At 40.3% G+C, this 21,092-nt stretch overlaps 1 protein-coding gene across 4 annotated transcripts in view; it reads right to left on the bottom strand.

The window, feature by feature from the left end:
* Positions 1 to 20,916, bottom strand: part of EIF2AK3 (eukaryotic translation initiation factor 2 alpha kinase 3) — a 72,020-nt gene extending 51,104 nt beyond the window's left edge. For 2 of the 4 annotated variants that reach the window (XM_087436445.1, XM_087436446.1), the window contains exons 1-2: positions 20,395 to 20,916; positions 8,133 to 8,262 (exon numbers count right to left, since the gene is read on the bottom strand). In XM_087436445.1, the coding sequence (XP_087292571.1) occupies positions 8,133 to 8,262; positions 20,395 to 20,690 (426 nt within the window). In that variant the 5' untranslated portion in view covers positions 20,691 to 20,916. The remainder of the gene's footprint in view (positions 1 to 8,132; positions 8,263 to 20,394) is intronic. The other 2 variants (XM_004437243.3, XM_087436447.1) reach the window with 1 other exon arrangement.
* Positions 20,917 to 21,092: the final 176 nt, after the last annotated feature.

Genomic DNA, 21,092 nt, shown 5'->3' with positions numbered 1-21,092 from the left:
CAAATACACTGGTAGGTATTGAGGTATTTCAAAAAGCATGAAATATTGGAAAGAGGGCAAGGAATAAGCCCAAACTTATAGGGTTGATTCTCAGCTTTACTACATCAGACAATTCTCTAAACCATTTGAGCCCCAATTTTCTCATCTGAAAAATGGGGGTTAATAAGAATATTTATTTTACAAGGCTATGTTAAGGATTAAATCAGAATGGGTTTGATACCACTTTGCAAACTATAAAGTGCTAATCAAACAACAGTTGTTATGTAGATACAATGATCCCAGGCTGCTATTTTGAACCTCTAATGTAATTCGTGTGTGTGCATATATATGTATACTTATTAAAGAAAAAAAGTTAAAAACATAAACTCCTAATCTGACTACCTATAAATTCACCATGACTCTTCTTTTATTCTCTATATGGAAACTTCAGAAAATAACTATGGTTCATTAACACTAAATTTCAAAAATTTCAAAAAAGCTTTTAATATTCAAATAGCTGCTCTGAAAGTAAATTCAGGGGAAAGTAGAAAGCTTGATTATGCCAAGTCAATTATTTCTTTCCCAGCTCTGGATTCACAACATCCATTTAAAAACAAAGCCTCAAAACCAAATAAAGATGAATTCAATGGAAGAATTAAATGTATCCAACTGTTACTTGTCTTTGATTTACCAGAGATCTCTATCAGCCCTAAAATTCTTTTGATTATGATATACAAGTTTTGAAGTATCGCAAAGTACTTTATTGATCACAAAGACAAACAATATTAAAGACAAGTTAACAGGCATAATTTTGTGTACTTTAATTCTTCAAAAATGATACATTATGTATGGAACATAAAATGGTAACTCTTAATAAACTAAAATGAGCAACTGACCAGACTACTAGATGCCAGAATTGACTATTTGTGACTTTAAAAAAAAAAAAGATGCTCCAACACTGCTGTGTTGAGGAAATACTTTATTTATTTCCCTGAAAACTTTGAAGCGACCATGATGGGCAGAGTAAAGGAAGCTTATTTGCTGAAAGTAAAGTGCTCCTGGGAATCATACCTCACAGACTAAGGAAGAGGGGCTTCATGCTTAACGACAAGTTAGATAATCTAACATGAGGGATTGTGAGATCTTTCAGTAGATCTGGATATTAGTTGGAGAAGGCATCCACACGACATGCTTGAAATGTAAATTAAAAAAAAAAAAATGCAGAAGTAAAAAAACAAACTTTGAAGTGATCTGGTATACATTATCATCAAAGACTGTGAATTAATGTCCCAAAAGCAGTGAGATACCAAGTAGATAAAAATTGTTGCACTCTTTCTTTCCTTAACAAACAGTTAACCTACAAAACAACACACCTCAAGAAAACTACCAGACTAACTTTTTAAGCATACTTTTCACATTCATGATGAAAACATGGATTTTAGTAACTCTCTCTGCGTTCACTTAGATTAATATACATTCATGAAGTGATAAACAACGTGCATTGAGAAGTCAATTTCCTAAAAAATGGAGTGAAATCAATTTCTCACTTGGCAACATGCATGCTGGAATAAATTGGTTTGGTTCACAGCATTGCTTTCAGCCATGCTAAGAGATTAATAAAACAAAACTAAATCAAAGTACTGTTTCATTTCTATAATTAAAAGAAACGCAATTAACCTAAGCAATTATTCAAATACTGGCTTGCGACATGATTGACAGTGACTTTTCAAAACAGATGACATCTTCAATGACAGAGCCAGGCTCAAAAAATGCTAGTTTATGTGCAAATGAAAAAAGAGATTACAGGCCTCTTTTAATAAAGTAATACTCAAAAGTGTCTACTAATGGACTCTTTGTGAACAAATCAGTAACCATGAAAAGTGTACTCTTTCCAAAGGCTCCCCTGACCTTTGAAGGCCCTTCTTAATGAAGGCCCCCTTAATGAAGTCTGATGCCGGGGTTGAGGTTGGAGAGCTCCAGCATCATAGTTGTCTGTTTCTGCACCTGTCTGAAACAGAAAGGAGGTGTCCCTTGGGGAGAAAGACGCCTAAAATAAAACAAAACCCCAAACTCTAACTATAGACTTAGAGTTGTTTGTTCTTTTTAAGAGGAAAAAAGGGGGACATTTTAACAGAAAACCGAAAGAAAAAACAAACATGGTATCTCTAAATAAAGAAAAGATAAAGGTATTATCTAAGGACAAACTAGTTATACATACACAATTATACCACACGTTCTAAATAAAGATAATGAAGGTCTTTGTACTTATGCATGTGCTCCAAGACATAGAGAAGTAGATGGTTCAAGGATATTATATTTACTCAGATTTGGGGAAGTGTGATCCAAATGCCACCAGAGATCCCAAAGAAAAACTACGATAATATGTTACAAAACAAAATTTTAAGACAGTCAATGAGGAACTAAATGTCTTTAGTGCTTTTTCAAGGTTGAATCTGAACTTATACTGAAATAAACTTATACTGAAATAAATTACCAGAGAAGAAAGCAAATCAGATTTTACCTTAGGTGGTCTTTCTGAAAATTAAAAACAAACTCTTAGTTACCATCAAAAATATTAGACTTAGAACCTAGAGGACATTTGTTAACCTTGGGTTCATCATTCTACCACACACGTACACACAGTTGTAGCTTGGTTTATATCAGTATTCTTTTGAGGAAGTTTATAAATACTTAGTCAAGAGGAAAGAGCAGCAAATCAGATCTGTGTCCCAAGGCACCTCAACCTTCCTGCAGCTTACAATTCATTCTAAATATAATGTAAAACACTTATTTTTGATAGAACTGTCAGTCTCTCTTTACCCTCTGGGAACTCACTTTTTCATTGACATAATCAAGACACCACTAACGTAATACACTATTTTATATGCCTTTTGGATCAAAAAGACACCACCAAGCAGGCCAGGAGGCAATGAGATATGCACCTAATAGTAATTTCTAATGAATTTATGCTTTATTTTTTAAAAAATTCTGAATTGTAGTAAAAAAGGGGGAAAGTTCAAAAGCTTCTCTAGATAATTTATTTGGGTGTTTCATGTATTTGATGGTACCTGATTCCTGAAGTTAGAACAATCTTTAGAGATTTAGCCCAATCCCATAATTCTACAGAGAAGGAAATTAAAGCTGTACTGAATTAAAGAATTTAGCCAGGTCACACAGCCAGGTAATAGAAGAATCATGACTAGAACTGAAGCCCCTGAATCCTAGTCCCTTCCTCCACAGCATCACACAGCCTAAAACATTCCTGTGCTGCTTCTCCTGTATTATTCCAGCAAAAGTACATGTGATCCATAACCAACTCCTCTACCATTAATAACTTCAAAATTATTATACCGTTTATCAAATCTTTTATTCTTAAGCTTCTCCTCGTTAGATTAATAAGTAACTCTAATAACTGCTGCACAGAGAATACATCTTCTCTGGCCTTCTGGGTTTAACATGTTTCATCTTCATACCAATCTTGATGAAAGCTTGGAGAGCCTGACGTTCTAACACAAGAGTCTCCAGATGGAGCCATGGCTCTACTTATTGTCACCTGGGTGGCTCCTGCCACATCTCCACACCAGTTCCTTCTGCCTGCTGCACCTAGCTCTCCTCCCTACACGACCCTTTCCTACCAAACACTGGGCTTCAGACAGACAAAATTAGCTACTTCTCACAAAAAGTTAGATGTTCATAAAATATGGTATCAGATGATTTAGAAAAGTATTATTACTCTATGCTTCCAATTCAGGGCATTTCAAATAGCAGTTTTTGATCCTCTTTTTGTGGTGTTTTGCCCAACTTCTGAACATAACTTCTAGACGCTGAGCAACACACACCTTGCTGAATAACACATGACTCAAGCTCACAATACATTCTTCTCTCCTTGTTAATATGTTTATAATCTCACAAATATTCTTATAATATTTCTATTATATACTAGATCAGCAATTCTCAAAGTGTGGTCTATGGACTCCTTTAGAGGTGCAGAGGGTCAGTTTTCATAAGTGTTATTTATCTTTTCACCATGGTGATATTTGCACTGATGGTGTAAAAGTACTGGTGACTAAAACTGCTAGTGTCTTAGCATAAACCAAGAACCAAACTAGTAATCCTTGTATTCTTCACTGTCACACACTTGTAGCAAAAAAGAAGAAAACAGACAATTTCACTCAAGAGTATTCTGATGAAACAATAAAAATTATTAATTTCATTAAATTGTGACCCGAGTCCATATCTTTTTACATTACGCATGACAATGAGCAAGTATGCCTTGAGCAGTTCTGCTACACACTGAAGCACATCTTGAGGAAAAGCACTTGTGAAACTGAGTTTTGAGCTGAACTAGCGGCTTTGCTCACAAAGCTCCATTTTTACTTGAAAAATTGAGAGAAAAACTATGGTTATGACACTAAGGTATCTGGCAGACATTTTCTCAAAAATAAACAAAGTGAACCTCTCACTTCAAAGAAACAACTGACCGTTTTAGTGATAAAATTCAAGTTTCAAGTGAAAATTAGAATTTTGGAAAACCTGTATCTACCAATGTGAGCTTGACAGCCTCCCAATACTTAAAGACTTTTCTGAAGAGGTCAGTGGTGACAGTAACAAATTTGATTTTTTTTAATAGTCTATAAGGAAATGTGTCAAAATTTGGAAGATCTGTGCAACTCAGTGAATCAATATTTTCCAAATGATGTTAGAAAATCATGCATGAGTAAAAGGTAAGACAGATAAATGGATGTTAACATAACAGAGTACAAAATGTTCACTGATATAGTTTCAGATTCTACAATGCAACTAACCTTTAAGAAACTTCTACTTGTTTTGGTAGAGTATCAAGAAAGAATGACCCGATCATCTGAAAAGGTTACTAACTAAAATACTCCTACCTTTTCCAACTACACATGAAATGTGCCTGGATTTTCTTCTCCATATAGTTCAACCAAAAGAACAACGCAACATACCGAATGCAGAAGTAGATACAGAGCCGGCCCGTGGCTTAGCGGTTAAGTGCGCGCGCTCCGCTACTGGTGGCCCGGGTTCGGATCCCGGGCGCGCACCGACGCACCGCTTCTCTGGCCATGCTGAGGCCGCGTCCCACATACAGCAACTAGAAGGATGCGCAACTATGACATACAACTATCTACCGGGGCTTTGGGGAGAAAAAGGAGGAGGACTGGCAATAGATGTTAGCTCAGGGCTGGTCTTCCTCAGCAAAAAGAGGAGAATTGGCATGGATGTTAGCTCAGGGCTGATCTTCCTCACAAAAAAAAAAAAAGAAGAAGAAGAAGTAGATACAAAAATCCAGTCGTCTTCTATGAAACCACAAACTGAAGAGATTTGCAAAAATATAAAATAATGCCACTTTTATCACTAAATTTTCTTGTATTGAAAAATAGTTATTCTTTTTTTTTTTTTTTTTTTTTTTTAAAGATTTTATTTATTCATTTTTTCCCCCCAAAGCCCCAGTAGATAGTTGTATGTCGTAGGTTCACATCCTTCTAGTTGCTGTACGCGGGACTCGGCCTCGGGTTGGACGGAGATGTGGTGCCTCGGGGCGCGCCCGGGATCCGAACCCGGGCTGCCAGCATCAGAGCGCGCGCACTTAACCGCTAAGCCACGGAGCCGGCCCGAAAAATAGTTATTCTTCATAAAAATGTTATTTATGCTATCATGCAATGTGTTCATTGTTTCCTTTTAATGATTTAATAAGTCTTTTTAAAATTTCTGTTTTAATTTTTAATATGGTTTAAGTATAGATAGACATAACCCATGAGGGAAAAAAGCTCTTTGGAGCTCCTCACAGTTTTCAAGAACGTAAAGGGTCCTGAGACCATAAGGTTTGAGACCCGCTGTACTAGATGAACAGCCTGGGTTGTGAAGGGGTGGGTACATACAAGATGAGGAAACAGCTTCAGAGCAGGCAGAATGGAGTACAGTCAGACAGGCTTGGGTTCGATCCCAGCTTTATTATCTAGTCTACGACTTCAAGCAAATAATTTTCCTGAGCTTCAGTTTCCTCTTCTACAAAACGACACCAACATACCAACCTCAGAAGGATGGCTGTGAGGATTACACTGTGTGTAAAGTACATCACGTGTATATTTTAGCACTAAGAACAATGTTGTCATCAGCATATCTACAGTAAACACACAGTCTCAAGAAATGGTCCCAAGAACTTGGGGTAGCCTTAAAGTCTAGCAAATGTATCCTGTTATCACAGATGGTTCAATATCTTTAGATTTTCTATTTTTTTCTGTAACATAGAAAATTAAAATCTAGATACTGCAAAGAGGCCTCAGGATTCTTCTCCTGTATGGAAGGTGGACAGTGAACTCTTCATTTATTGTGTAAAGGTGACACAATGACACTTATTGGATATGCTTGTGATTCAACATTTCAAAGCATTCTACCCAAAGGATCTAGGGTTGGGAAGGAGGACACTTAAAACAAGAGACTCTTAATAAACCACAGAAAACGATAAGAACTAGGGACAATGAGAAAGTTGAACTGTAGTTTAAAACACAGCTAAAATAATTGCTATTTGTAAGAGAACCTTTGAGTACGACTAGCTGCTTATATAAACACAGTCAACAGCACCTGGGCTGTTATGACTGTTTTCATTCCACTTTGTCATAGCGTGCAGCTTATTGTTTTGTGCATGTGCACACTTTAGTGTGCAAACACACACATGCTTTATACCACAACACACTGTAGTATTACCTCAGATGTAAACAGCTGACAGTCTTCTGATTTTGCTGACCATCTTTTATGTCTAGTTTAAAAATAAAGCAAAACATGCATACCCAAGCTGATCCTAGCAGAACACAAATAAATGAATGTTTAGTTCAAGTAGTAATCCACTGGAATATTATACTTGATTCAAAATTTTTAATATAATTTACAATCAAATTGCTATTTGTATTAATAATTCACAATACAACAGAAGTTCACTATTCTCCACAGATATTTGCAGTATACTGTCCGATAAATACGGAGCACCCTGAAAGTCCAGGCAGGGCTAGACACACAGCGAATGTGGAGGCTGGGCACTGCCATCTCCCTAAGTTCCTGCCTGGGTGCTCCAGAAAAGAATACAGGCTGGGTTTACTGGAGAGCAGATGGGTCATTGGTAGCAGCTTTCCCACCAGAAAATTCCATCACCACCAATCAGGTCATTCACAAGCCCCTCATGTTAGGTTTGTCTTTTCCAAACTTAATACCAGCTAGCAAGCTTTTCAATAGGGAAAAATTGATAATGAAAGGAAAAAAAAAGAATACCCTAGGGAGTGTCCTATAGGAACAACTTGATGAGGGAGAAAACTGAGGTATTCTGGAAAACAGAGGTGACTGCTTCCATGTCAGCAGTCATAACTCAAAAGAGGGACTTACTTTAAATGATTTAAACAGGAGAATAAAGCTCCAGAAAGGAGAAAGACTTAATCTATCAGAGTCAAGACTAAAGGTGAGGAAAATAAACTTCCCTCATCTAATCGCCACCCCCAACCTCATCAAGGTGGGCAGTGTCCCCACTTTCTTGATGAGGCAGTAAAGCTCTGAGGGGCTATATCACCCAGCCACTGTCCAAGTCTTAGAGTACATGCTACAGTAGTTTTGGAAAAAAGGTCTCTTTTTTTGCAAATAATCAAATTTGTCTAAAATTACATTCCAAGAAAATTTCAGATGATTTATGCTTACAATTAGCATATACACTTGAGGAAAAATGTAGGGAAAAATTTATGAGATTTTGCAGCATGTATTTCTAACTATTAAAATACAGTTACCTTTATTTATTTTATCATTTCTAGGGACCTTGTGATAAGAAGAAATGACAACAATGTTATAGCTCAGATAATGAGCTATATCGATATAGAAGACAATATCCTCACTCATTTCAGATGATTAACTCATTTAATGCCCAAAACAATCCTAAGAAGTAGGTGATATTACCCACCTCATTTTACAGGAGGGGAACTAGGAACAGAAAAGTTAAGTCCCCCAAGGGGACATAGACTGTAAAAGGCAGACAGACCTGAAACCTAGGCAATTGGGCCCTGAGCCCCTGCTCCAGAAGCAAATACATACTATTATATCAGCAATTGCTCATTATAACTAAATTTTCCAGTCAACACATAATAGAAAATTCTTACCTCTGGTTTGCTAAGGCTGGATGAAACCAAGGAACCGGATCCCACGTCCAAATCCCACTGCTTTTTACCATGATTCTCAGGGTCCAAGGCAGCAATTCGCCCATCTAAAGTGCTGATAATCACTAGTGATCTGTAAATTTAAAAATTAATAGGACAAAGTTTAAAAGATATCTAAGATATTGGGCACTTGTACCCCATATACTCGAAAGGAAACCAACCCCCTACCCCCAGGCCTCTATCTGTAGGAGAGAAGGGGGGGCTACCTCCTCACACCACTTACAGTCTTACCCCCACTATCTGTCTTTAGCCTTCCAAGACTATGCCCTTTATCCATGTATGTCACTTATGAAAAGCCCCAGACTCTGAGGTCACCCCTCATTCCCACACTCTAGTCCCCATATGAGACTCAACATTCCCTGCTTGGTTCTCTTCTACCTTTCCCCAACTCCTGAAGCTTCCCCCCTGAATGTTCCCTTACCTTCCTGCTCTAATAGAAACCTGGCTCTCCCTGAAGACACTGCTTCAGAAGCAATGAGAATTTTTTTCTCCATAACCCTTGACCCCTGGGCCCAGTGATGGGGTAGGTGTACTCCTTGCACCTTGTTACCATTTCCAGACTGTTTTCTTTCTCCCCTCTCTAAAGATCCTCAGGATCAGACTGTTCCATCCATTACCCCTCCTAGTAACTGTCTACTGACCCTTGGGTCACTAGCCCCATTCCTTGAGGATTTTAGTTCCTGGTTTACTGTCACTATTAACATATTTTTGGGGTTTTCATTATCTGTCTCCCTTGCCTCTGCCTCTCCTGTGGTCAGACCCTACCCCTTGTCATACCAATCACAACTTCCCTGTTCCACTGAAATTTCAAGCATCCTACCCTCAGCCACCAATCCCTCTTTCCAGCTCACTTCCTCTACTTCCCTGACTGCAACAAACCTCTGACCCCACCAGAACCTATAAGCCATTGATCTTATTACTTTTACCATGACCTTCACTACCATTACGGCTTCACTTCTTTCTTATCCAGTTTAAATTCCACAGTCCTTCATTTTAAGCACTTTCTTGCTTATACCCTCAACTCCCCATCCCCTCCCTCACATGCCGCACTGGACTAGCAGAACTCCAACCCTGGTTAAATTCAACTTTCTGTCTTTTCTCATTCTTGTATCCATGCAGTTGAATGTGCCTGAAGAAAAACATAACTATGCTGACTAGTCTCACTTTAGTTATGACCACCAACCTCAAAAGGGCTATTAATGATGCTCAACAATCATACCACACTTCCCTAGTCTATCCACTCTCGTAGTCCTAGATTAACTATTTCAAATTTCTCCTTTCTCCTCAAACTTCTGACACTTCTAAGTCCATGCATCCCAGGGCCTGTGTTTCCTATTTCACTATGGAAAACAGAAACAATCAACAGAGATTGCTTCCCACCATCACATCTATCCAGTTAGCAGCACCTGGACCCATGAATTCTACCTTCCCTCCTGTTACTGCAGGTGAACTGTCCACATTCCCATCTGCTACCAGCGCTTCCGCTTAGCCAATAGATCGCTCCCTCATGCATACGAGAGGACTTGCTCCTGCAAATCTCTCCTCTCGCTCTGGCACAATTATCCCCTCTCTACCAGAGCATTCCCCTCAGCATTCAAATCTCCTATTATTTTCCCCAACTTAAAAACCAACCTGGATTAAACAAAATCAACCACTCTCCCGCCTCCAGCTTCCAATCCATTTCTTGGCCCCCTGGGATAGGAAACTCCTTGAGAGAGTTGTTACAGGAGACACTATGTTTCCAAATCCTCCCCTCCCCTTCTGTCCTGAACAATTTCCAATCAAGTTTTTGACTCTACCACGCCCCTGAGAAGGTTCTTGTTGGAGTCACCAATGACCTTCACATGAAAAAATCCTGTGGTCAGATCTCGGTTCACTTGACCATCTAGCAGCACCTGACTGGCTACTTCTCCTGTCCTCCATGGAACACGCTCTTCATGCAGCTCCCAGGACACCATACTCTCCCGATTTTTTTTTCTTAGTTCTATGCTACCCTTTCTCAGTTTCATTTTTTGGTTCTTCCTCATCTCTCCTATCTCTTAAAATATTCTTTATCTATGTACGTGTACTTTTTTGGGTGGTCTCATCCAATCTCATAGCTTAAAATACCATCTATATGCTGGCAACTCCCAAATTTATTTCTCTGGTTCCAAGCCTCTCCACTGAACTCTGGACTTACATATCTAACTGCCCACCAGATTCAGACTGTCTAACAGGCTTCTCAAAGTTCACACGTCCAAAATCAATACCCCTGGACTGACCCTCCCAACTCCTTCAACACATCATGCATGATTTTCCCTCAGGGCCTTTGCAGCTACTGTTCTTTCTGCCTGGAACATACATCCCTGGACAGGCTCTCAACAAATATGAAATGAATTTGAATTTGAATGAAAGAATGTATTGTATAGTTGTTCTGGGAATTCACTGGTATATTTGTCTGCTTCAAAGACCATGCAAATTCCAAGCACATATAATTAGGCTCCTGGTTAGGATTATGAAATATAACTTATCTTTTCTATGTCACTTGAAGTATAATGTACAAATTCAAAGTAAAGCTACAAGTTGACCAAGACAAAACAGTTCAAGTAAACTCATTTGACACCTTTCAAAGAACTTGTTTATCAAATGAATAAATAAAATTGTTAATTTAGTTCCCAAATTATACACTAATTCTCATTCTGAATTTTTCAAATGGTAACTCTTAGTCTAATTTGTGAAAATAAAGATTTCTGCCACACCATGAACTCTATTAGTTTTAGATAACAAACAAAGAAGGGAATAACTCAATTCCTCTCCCCACACATTATCCTGCTTTTGAAAGAGTTTCTAATAGATTTTCTAAAGAAATCTTTTGAGAGTTGGGGGAGAAGAAGGATACTTTGAATAAGAAAATTATTTTAGGGCCAGTCCAGTGGCCTAGTGGTTAAGTTCAGTGCACTCCACTTCAGCAGCCCGGATTCAGTTCCCAGGCGCAGACCTACACCACTCTGTTAGCAGCCATGCTGTGCTGGTAGCCCACATACGGAAAAATACAGGAAGATAGGCACAGATGTTAGCTCAGGGCGAATTTTCCTCAGCCAAAAAAAAAAAAAAAAGTTATAATGAAGGGTATAAAAAATTCATAACTCAGATGTGCCAATTTACAAATAAAAGCAATAGAATCCAATTAAGTTAGAGATCGAGGGCTCAGAGCCAAGTTAACTCTTTCCTAGTCCCATTGTAGAAATGTCTAGTTTTTTCTGTTCAATAACTATCAACTACATATAAATGGTTGAATGAAAAAAAACTCTAATTGAAACAAAACAGTATAAGCAAAGAATGTTAACCCATGAAAAATTATAGAGACCATTAGAACACATCAGACACTATTTTTAAAAATTCAGAACCAACATTGTTCACTTATCACCATAGGCATTCTACTTATAATTAAAAAAAGCCATAATTTTTCTGAATATGTAGCTATTTGTGCTAGAGAGATATACAGAGAAGAATGATAAAATTCTAGCTCTCATTTTCAAAACAAAGAAAAATCCAATAATAAAATATGCATATGTGTCTTACGTGTATATAAGAACACATTTTAATAAGTCATTTGAGTTTAACATCTAACTATTCTTTCACTGAAAACCTATCAGATGGGGTGCATTTAACTGAGTCAAAGATTCTGCTTTTCAAAATAAACAAGATATTTTCAGACTATGAACTATTATATTTAAAATATGTGTAAATGGGAGCAATAATTAAAAGAAATACAAACATGTGGGCAGAAACAATTAAGTACATCACTCTCTTAACAACTATTGATACTTAATGTAATCCGGTTCTTAGATTTGAGTGGGGTACCCTTAATTATTTTAACCCCTCTTAATGAGAATAACAGAAAATCCCTTAAACAAATTCTGTCAGGTGTCAAAAAAAGAAATCCTTCATCCTCTTGTCTGCTACAAGCTAGCTGTAATATTCACTATGGGGTCCTCCCCAAGCATGTCTCTGGAAGGGAGGTACCCCTTCTGCTGAGGCTAGAATTGAGCAGCACTATCAGGGCCAAAAAGATACGCGAGGATTTAGACTATCATACCTAATCAAAGTCTAAGAGAGAGATGCTCAGCAACATACTATCGATGGAGAAAGTATCAAATAGACAGATGCTGCTGTGAAGCAAAGTCCTCAGGCTGAATGGTGGGATAATCACAGGGCAGCAATAAGATATGGCGTGTAGAACAAACATCAATTAGAGATGAAAAATGAACCCCCCTCCCAAAATAGGGAGAATGTAAGGCAATCATTTATCTCCCTATGATCCACTCGCCTTATTTAGAGATTTCTATGAACAAGATGAAAAACGCTTAACTTATTCAAGAACTGAAGCGACTGCAGAGGCAGCATTTCCAGTGGAAAGAACCGGAGCTTTGAAGTCAGACCTGAGTGCACATTCCCATGGCTCTGTCTTATCCTCCTCATGGCCTCATTCAACTTGTTTTTCATAAGTAAAAGTAGGGCTATTTCGCCTAGCTCAGCATAACTCAAATTTGCCTGACCATAAAAATAATCTGGAGTGCTTGTTAAAAACCAGTAAAGGTTCACAGCTCCCATCCCCACAGGGAGCTTGGGAGAGTGTAGCTTACCAAGTACCTCAGGCGAGTCTCACGATAAGGCTAGTTTGGCAAACACTGAGTTACCTCAAAGGCCTATTTCTTTAGAGTAAAAAAAATAATGTATTACCTGGATGAAGAAGGCCTATTGATCAACTCTGTCAGCAAACTCTTTTCAAACTTCTATCTCTCACTTACCCAGTGCTTTAGGTTACAAAGGCATTTGGTTGGATGACTCAACAGCAAGCACACTCTTCTCCCTCCCATAACGCGACTCTTCGAAGCTACTCTCAAGCAAGGTCTTCAGTGACCTCCTCCTAATGGCCAGATCCATTCTCCTAATCAGGCTTGTCCCTGCAGCAGCGAAGACACTAAACAGTGGCTGGCTCCTCATTCTGGACATTCTTCTTTCTCTAGCTTCTACAGGACCAGTCTCTCCACGCCCCTGGTCTCCCTCCATCCTCGCTTATCATTCTTATAGCTCTCAATCTCTAACAAGCAGGCCATGGAGTTCTAGCTGTAGCCAAGGTCCACAGCTTCAACTCTATATGTAATATGACAGCTCCCAAACCTACGAGTATTTACAGTTCGTCTCTCTCCCAGCTGTAGTTCTGCATTTTCAGCAGGGCACACTTGTTATTGCTGCAACACATTGAGAAAATTTAACTTCTCTCCCACATCTTTCTCCATCCACCCTGTCACTTAACATTTAAATCTGACATCAACTTCTCTCCCACGCTCTACATTTGGACAACAGTCAGGTATTCTTGACTCTATTTCTGAAGCTTCTTTGAAATCTTTTCTTCTTCATTACCACTGCCCTTGGCCTAGAACAGATTCTCATCTCTCATCAGAACACCTTCAAAAGCTTTTCTGACATATTTTCCTGCCTCACACCTCTTTCCCCTCTGCTCTTTTAACAGTTTTGTTGCTGCAATAGAGATCTGATAAACTTCTAAAGCTCCCCGTGCCCAGTGAATAAAGGCCACACTGCTTGATATGGCACATAAAGTCATACATGATCTGACATAATCCCTACCCCACTCACACACACACAGGTTTCTAACCTTCTCGACAAAGTTCCTTTGTTAATTTATTTTTTGTCTCACATCCTAAACGATTTCATTTGCCCAATAAATATCATTTCTAATGAATTCCTCCATCTTTAGAGGAAATATTTAAGTACCAATCAAAATATTCAAGATTTCTGGAGAGAAATAGCTACAATTACTATATTAAGTTTGATATAATTCTAGTTCAAAGCCAAGAAAATTAACTTTTTAATCAGCCCTCTCCTCACTGAATGTCCAATTTCCATTAGGTTATTTTAAAATACTGACAATCTTATGGATCCCCATTTTTACCTTTGCAGATCCTGCCTTGGGAACCACTGCTCTGTGCCCTTGCTCACATCATCCCTGCTGCCTAGATGGTCCTTGACACTTCACATTCAAGGACTCACTCACTTGACACTTCTATTCTCTTCACTCCCATACTACTCTTATGTCATTTATTATCCAGTCTAAGTATAGTTAATTCTTTAACACAAGTATCTCCCTGTCAGAGTTGGGACTAAAGGATAAGCCCAGTGGTCCATTTATCTATCCTCAGCACCTAACAGTGCCTAGCCCCTAATAAAATGCAATAGCCGTTTGAGGAATGAATAAATCTTGGTAGGGCAGACACTATTATCCACATAAAACAATAACAAAAAAGAGGCTGAGAAAGATGTGAAAAGATGTGACTTATCTAACGCCATGCACCAAATACGAGGTTTTGGACAGAAGAGTGAATTTAGGTTTTCTAACTCTAATTCTATTATTCTGTTAACTGTATGTTTGCATAAGTGGCAACTACCATATTACTATAACATGCAGCTTTTATTCCTTCTAGAAATCTCATCAAGATGCCATTTATCCTGTTATTGCTCTGATTATGCCCCCAACTGAGCAGAAATGACTGAGCATTATGCCACAATGAACATGCAATTTTAAAAAATTGTTTGCTCTGACTTAAGTCACCCAAAATACCTATTTACACTTAAGTTTATCAGAGTCTGATAAGTAGAGGCTATGTTCTTTCATACAATAACTTTAAAGGAGCCTTAGTGCCTGTAGAAATTTCCCATGTGAAAGAGAAGCAGGTGACAGGAGAACATTATCTTGATTGAATAGTTTCTATTATTAACAACTGTTTATTTTAAAATTACACATTTCCTGTCTTGGGGGGTAAAAACTCCACAAAGTTAAAAATGTGATTTGGTTAAATCTCCTTTTTTGTTGTAGCCAAGAATCCTCAACCTAAATATATGTCCCCACTCACGGAAGCATATGTTCGTATTGAAAACCAAGCTAGTACTAATTGGACTTTACTTCTTAGTCCTCACCTACTAGGTAAATCTTCAGATCAAACTTCCTTTATTTAAACATATGACGAGACTAGCCATGCCCCACATCAAAACAAATATATTGTCAAAAATTGCCAACTATATTTTATAACTTTGACACATCAGCTGGACCTTAAAGAAATAAAATCTAAGTTTCTAGTGTTATAGACAACATGAGAGTGGCAGATATCCGTTTCCTATTAGATTACAACATTTTTGGAAGCACTTTTTCTACTTTAGTCTATGAAACATTTTTTAAGCAAAATGGTTATTTACAAATAGAACTCAGTGAAAAAAATAACATTAATATCCCCCCTCACATTTAGTTCTGTAACCTACAAGTTCTCCTCTTTGTATTTTAAAACATTTTGTATTTTAAAACATTTTGTAACAAAAACATACAAGCAGCTCTTTTCTTACAAAAAAGGAAAAAAACAGATGGAGTTCCCAAGCAGTATTCAGGGAATGAAGAGCCACGTTGAAGCTACAGCTCACAGCAGCTGATAAAAACAGGTCCTCTTTCGCAAAATGCTTAGGAGTATAAAGGCTGCTGAGTTCAAATAAAGAACAGGGTGTCCTCAACCTGTCCTATAGCATACCTAGAGTCCAGGTGTTAATTAAGCTAAAAAGACAATTGTAGACAGGAAGGATAGTCCCTTACTCTCCTAAAGAATGTTTAGTGGGGCCAGCCCAGTGGTGTAGCGGTTAAGTGTACTTGCTTCGCTGCTGGCGGCCTGGGTTCGGATCCCGGGCGCGCACCGACGCACCGCTTGTCAGGCCATGCTGTAGCGGCATCCCACATTAAGTGGAGGAAGATGGGCACAGATGTTAGCCCAGGGCCAGTCTTCCTCAGCAAAAAGAGGAGGACTGGCATGGACGTTAGCTCAGGGCTGATCTTCCTCACACACAAAAAAAAGAATGTTTAGTTTGGTTTACAACTTGCCTTGAAAGTTATGCATAAATTCTTCTTTAATGTGATTTTTAGTCAACTTTAAAAATGTGGGGTCAGAAAAGCGAGCAGTGTTAGGACCGGATGACTCAATTCCCTTTGAACACTGTATTCTGAGATTCTATCATTCAATGGTCATATTAAAAAAAAAAAAGCATGATTATGAATCTGAAAATCTGAAGAAGACCAGATTTCTGGACCACTGATTCACATCAGATCAGTTTATGAAAGGAGAGAAGAGAAATAAAGAGGAATTAAATCATCTTACATTTGCAAAGTATTTCCATGTTATCTCATTAAATCCAAAAAGTTCAGTTTAGAGATGCACAAATTGAAGAAGCACCATAGATTAATGTAAAATTTAGTAACACCTGTTACAGGGGAATTAGAGGCAGAGGAAAAAGGAACAAATACTTTACAAATCAGCGTGATTGTTAAGGTAAGACTAGTTGTTTACAGCTTCTGAGGTTGTTAAATGTCCTCAACATGAAGATGCCCATCCCATCACAAGAACCCCATGTAACGCTTTGTAATTTGCTATTTGTGTTGGAATCAGAAACTGGTAACTTATAAATGCCAACGTGCATAAAACCTAACAGTGAGAGATGTCAACTTTCTGCCCAACTTTCTGACCATCCCATTTAAATTTCAATTAAATGTAACGTTTAACAGAAGAAGCACTGACAAGACTGCTATCAAAAAAACAAGGTTATTTTAGCTACTTTTTAAAGGAAAAAAATACTCATTTACATGCTTGAGATGCAGAGTAAGCATTTAGAATGAAGCCAATGAAAATGCCATCAGGAGAAAAAAAACAAATTAGCAAGTCTCATACTGCTTCTTGGGCATCAAAAGACAACATGCAAAAATAAAGATCCTAATTCCCCACCTCCTTTTTAGAAGTTTTGTAAGCATCACAGCTCTTCACAGCTGTTTGTAATAAACGCTTGGTTAATTCAAATCTGCTCCCCTAATCCTCCTCCTATAAACAAACAGGATATTGGTCTATTATTATGGAACTGATATTCTCTGGGTTTTTACTTTTTTTTAAGAGCACTTAGATAAAAGTTTTATAAACTTTGCATATTTATCTCTTGTTGACTCTATCAATTTACTTACCCACAATTTCTCAAACTTTCCACATTATCTTAAGCTACCAGACAGACCCCTAAAACCAGGCCTATCTCTTCCTAGCCACTTCTCTTTGCCAAAGATCACTTATTCTCTGCCAGGCAAAATTCCTCTATTTTCACTCTTCTTGTTTCTCAGAAAGAAGCGGTCCTCCTGTTTGCCAAGTAGATCCTCTCTAACTACTTCACCTCCTCCTTTATTCCTTTGTTTTTCAACCTGTCTATATAGCCTCCCTCCTCTGACTGTATAAATAAGATCAGAGGTCCCTGGTCCTAAAACTTGCCTCCTATCAGGTTTAGAAGTGAGGGAAGGAGGAGATGGGGCTGAAAAGGATGAATCCTTAACCTCTTGCAATTTGAGTACTCTTTACTGCTTTATTTAAATTCTTTTAAGTGTGCTCATCAACAAATCCCTCATTCTTCTCAGTCCCCACCCTACACCTCCAACCTAGCCAGCTGGATTTCCATCTCCTTTGCTGGCTCATCTCTAAAATATAAGGTATTTCCTGAGGTTTTATCATGAGCCTCCTCTTTCTCCCAGCGTCAACAATTTTGGTCACTCACTGCTAACTCCCTACCAAACGTCTCCCTCTGGATGTCCTCCCTGCACCTCCAAGTCACCATGTCCAACACCAAACCCCTTACCTTTTCTTCCCTGCTCCCCCAAATCTCTCAATTTTCCCACACGTGCTCTCACCTTCTGTCCACCCAGTCTCAATCTTTGGATGGGGTTGCCAAGGGAGGAGGGAATCAACCCATTTACCAGGAACCAAGATTCTGCCTCAAACCCCCGCCACCCCCGTTCTATATCCACTTAACAGTAAACCTCTCATCTGATCTGCTACACTCGCCATGTGGTATCCTGACCTCAAGTTTTCAGTACACAGTAGAGAAATATTCCTCAAGCACAAAGTGTGTTGAGGCCTGGCATTTGAGATACCCTACATTTGAGATAGTCTACATAACGCTTCATAAATGTGACATGCGTGTGAATCACATGGTGATCTTGTCAAAACGCAGACACTCATTCAGTGGGTCTGGGTGGTGCCTCATTCTGGATTTCTTTTTTCTTTTTGTGTGAGGAAGATTAGCCCTGAGTTAACATCCATTGCCAATCCTCCTCTTTTTGCTGAGGAAGATTGGCCCTGGGCTAACATCTGTGCCCATCTTCCTCCACTTCATATGAGACGCCGCCACAACATGGCTTGACAAGCAGTGCCTCGGTCCATGCCTGGGATCCGGACCTGCAAACCCGGGGCCACAGAAGTGGAGCGCGCGAACTTAACCTCTCCGCCACCAGGCCGGCCCTGATTCTGGATTTCTAACATGCTCCCAGGTGATGATGATACTGCTAGTATAAGGCTATCTATACACAATATGGCCCCAACCTATTTTTCTATCTTCATCTACTCCTCCCTGCCCAGCACACATGTATGTAGGTCTGTATCTCTCTCCTACACATAGGTCACACACACACACAGATGTATACAAACAAAATGTTCCCTAAACATACTTTCCAGCTTCTGTGCCTCTTGCTGTTTCCTAAGTCCAAGTGTCTACCCATTGCAATTCTGCCCACTTTTCAGGAACCAACTCATTCTGCTACAGCCTTTTCTTATCTTCTCACCTACCTCACCCCCATACCCCACCCACTAAACACTACAAAATCCTTGGGACACTGACATCACTTAATTTGCACCACTTCTGCTCTGCAATGTCATTACGGGTTTCCTCACTTAATCCTCCCTGCTAGACTGCACACTCCTCCTGGAGGGCAGGGGCTATCTGCCTAACCTCTGTAACCCCAGGGCATCTTGGGGGCCTTTGTAAGTGCCAATAAGTACTTGCTGCAGTGGATTTGTATTCTAAGAAAAATGAAACATCTTGTTCTGCTTCACATAACTTACTTTGAGCAGGTGCTTCTGAAGTTTCTCTAAGATAAACAAAAATACTTTCCAGGAAAGTTAATTCATTACCAAAGCCTATGAAAATTTTGTCAAATATTTGCTACTTAAAAAAAAAGTCTACATATAAACATTCAAGTGGTGCCTAGAGAATATTAGTACTTGTTCTATTTATAGTAGTTTCTAGGTATATAAATCAAGGTCCTGATAGTTAACTGAAAATTAAACCTAATTTGTTATGATCTAGTAACTACATTATAAGCTTACAATACTTGCTAATTCAGATTCTAACCCTCCCTGGTTTAATTTACCTAATGTTCCTTTTATCATTCCATTTGTTAAATGGGGCATCACTTTCTCCAAGGGTGTGCTAAGATTAGCTATCTGCAAAATATTGTACCATTAAAATGCCTTACATTTGCGTCCAGACTTTGAAAAGTGCTTTTAAACATGTATCTTGAAGTAACATTTTTAAGGAGCATAAGCAACTCAACCAAGACAACCCTAAATTAAGTATTTATATGGTAAATCCTGTAAACATCAAAAAACTGCCAAAATTCAAGAACCTACCCATAGCTCTTAAACTTCAGTGTGTTCAAGAATTGTCTGGAGTGCTCGTTAAACTTGAAGATTCCAGGTTCTTACCCAGAGAAAGTCTGATTCAGTAAATCTGGGGTGGGGCCTAGAAAACTGTACAGTTAACCAGCATCCCCAGATGATTTTGATGCAGGTGTTCCGCAGATCTCAATTAGAGAAATACTGACCTCAACCCTGGTCCGTGGGCACTACAGGGTTGTATTTAAAGGGAATATAGACATCTCTCTGTAGAGTCCTTTACCCAAACAGCAGTCACACCAGCACAGACATGGGGTGATTGAGGAAAGAAAAAAAAAGGAGAGCTGAAAAGCTCCTTGGGGTATGAATAAAGCCTGAAAACAATGAAAGAGGGAAAGTGACGTTTCTTTCCAACGTCTGCGCTCCATTCTCCGAGCATCCCATACACCTTGGAGGATGCTGCTCTCGCCCTCGAGCGAGGATCCGGCGCCCGGGAGCGGACCGAGGCCTGTCGCTGGCCCGGGGGATGGGAAGGCAGCCCCGCGCTGCCCCAGGTCACCAGCTGTGCTCCGCCGACGAGAAGCCACAGCCCAGGGGGCACCCCGGCCACCCATCCTCGCGGCGCGCGCGCGCGTCAAGTAATCGCCTCCCCGGGTCCGCTGTCCGGGCGCTCAGCCCGCGCCCCTCACCTGCCGCGCCGCCGCAGCTCGGTCACGTCTTCGGGTTCTGGCTCCTGCGCCTCCGGCTCGCCTGTGGCCGCCGGCAACGCCTCGGCGTCCTCCACCGTCACCTCTGCCGCAGTCACGGACCCCGCCGCCGGCACCCGCGCGGCAGAGGTGGGAGCGGCCGCGGCCCCCAGTCCAAACGCCGCCTCCGCCGTTCGCACGGGGAGGTGGGGAGCGCGCCCCGCGGCCACCGTCCCCGCCACGAGCCCCAGCAGCAGCAGCGCCCGCGCGAGCGGCCCCGGGCGGGTGGCGCGCTCCATCAGCGGCCCGCCCCGCGCGCGGGCATGGAGGTGCAGCTGACGGCGCCCGCCTCTCCCGACGCTCGGAGCCCCCGACTAGGGTGAGGACGCGCTAAGGACCTCGCCGCCGCCCCAATGCCTGGACAGCTAGCCGCGTTCCCCTGGCCACGTCTTAGCCCGGCCTCTGCCACCGCCACCTGAGTGACAGCCTCCCTCAGACATCGCCCATTGAGCAAACTTTCCGCGCGTCTCCTCTCCGATTGGCTGCGTCCACCGCCACTCCGGGAACCCAGACTGGTCCTGTTGGAGAAAGTGGGCTTTCCCGGGTTGTCAACATCATCCCTGCCAATCAAATCGTATTGTCGTCTCCCAAGGTCCAGCCCTCTTCCGGACGCGGTTACCAATGATAAACGCCCCTCCCTG

This window comes from Ceratotherium simum, chromosome 11, assembly GCF_057802395.1.
Source record: "Ceratotherium simum simum isolate JZ-2026a chromosome 11, ASM5780239v1, whole genome shotgun sequence".
NCBI lineage: Eukaryota > Metazoa > Chordata > Mammalia > Perissodactyla > Rhinocerotidae > Ceratotherium > Ceratotherium simum.
This window is presented reverse-complemented; position numbering and strand designations above follow the sequence as displayed.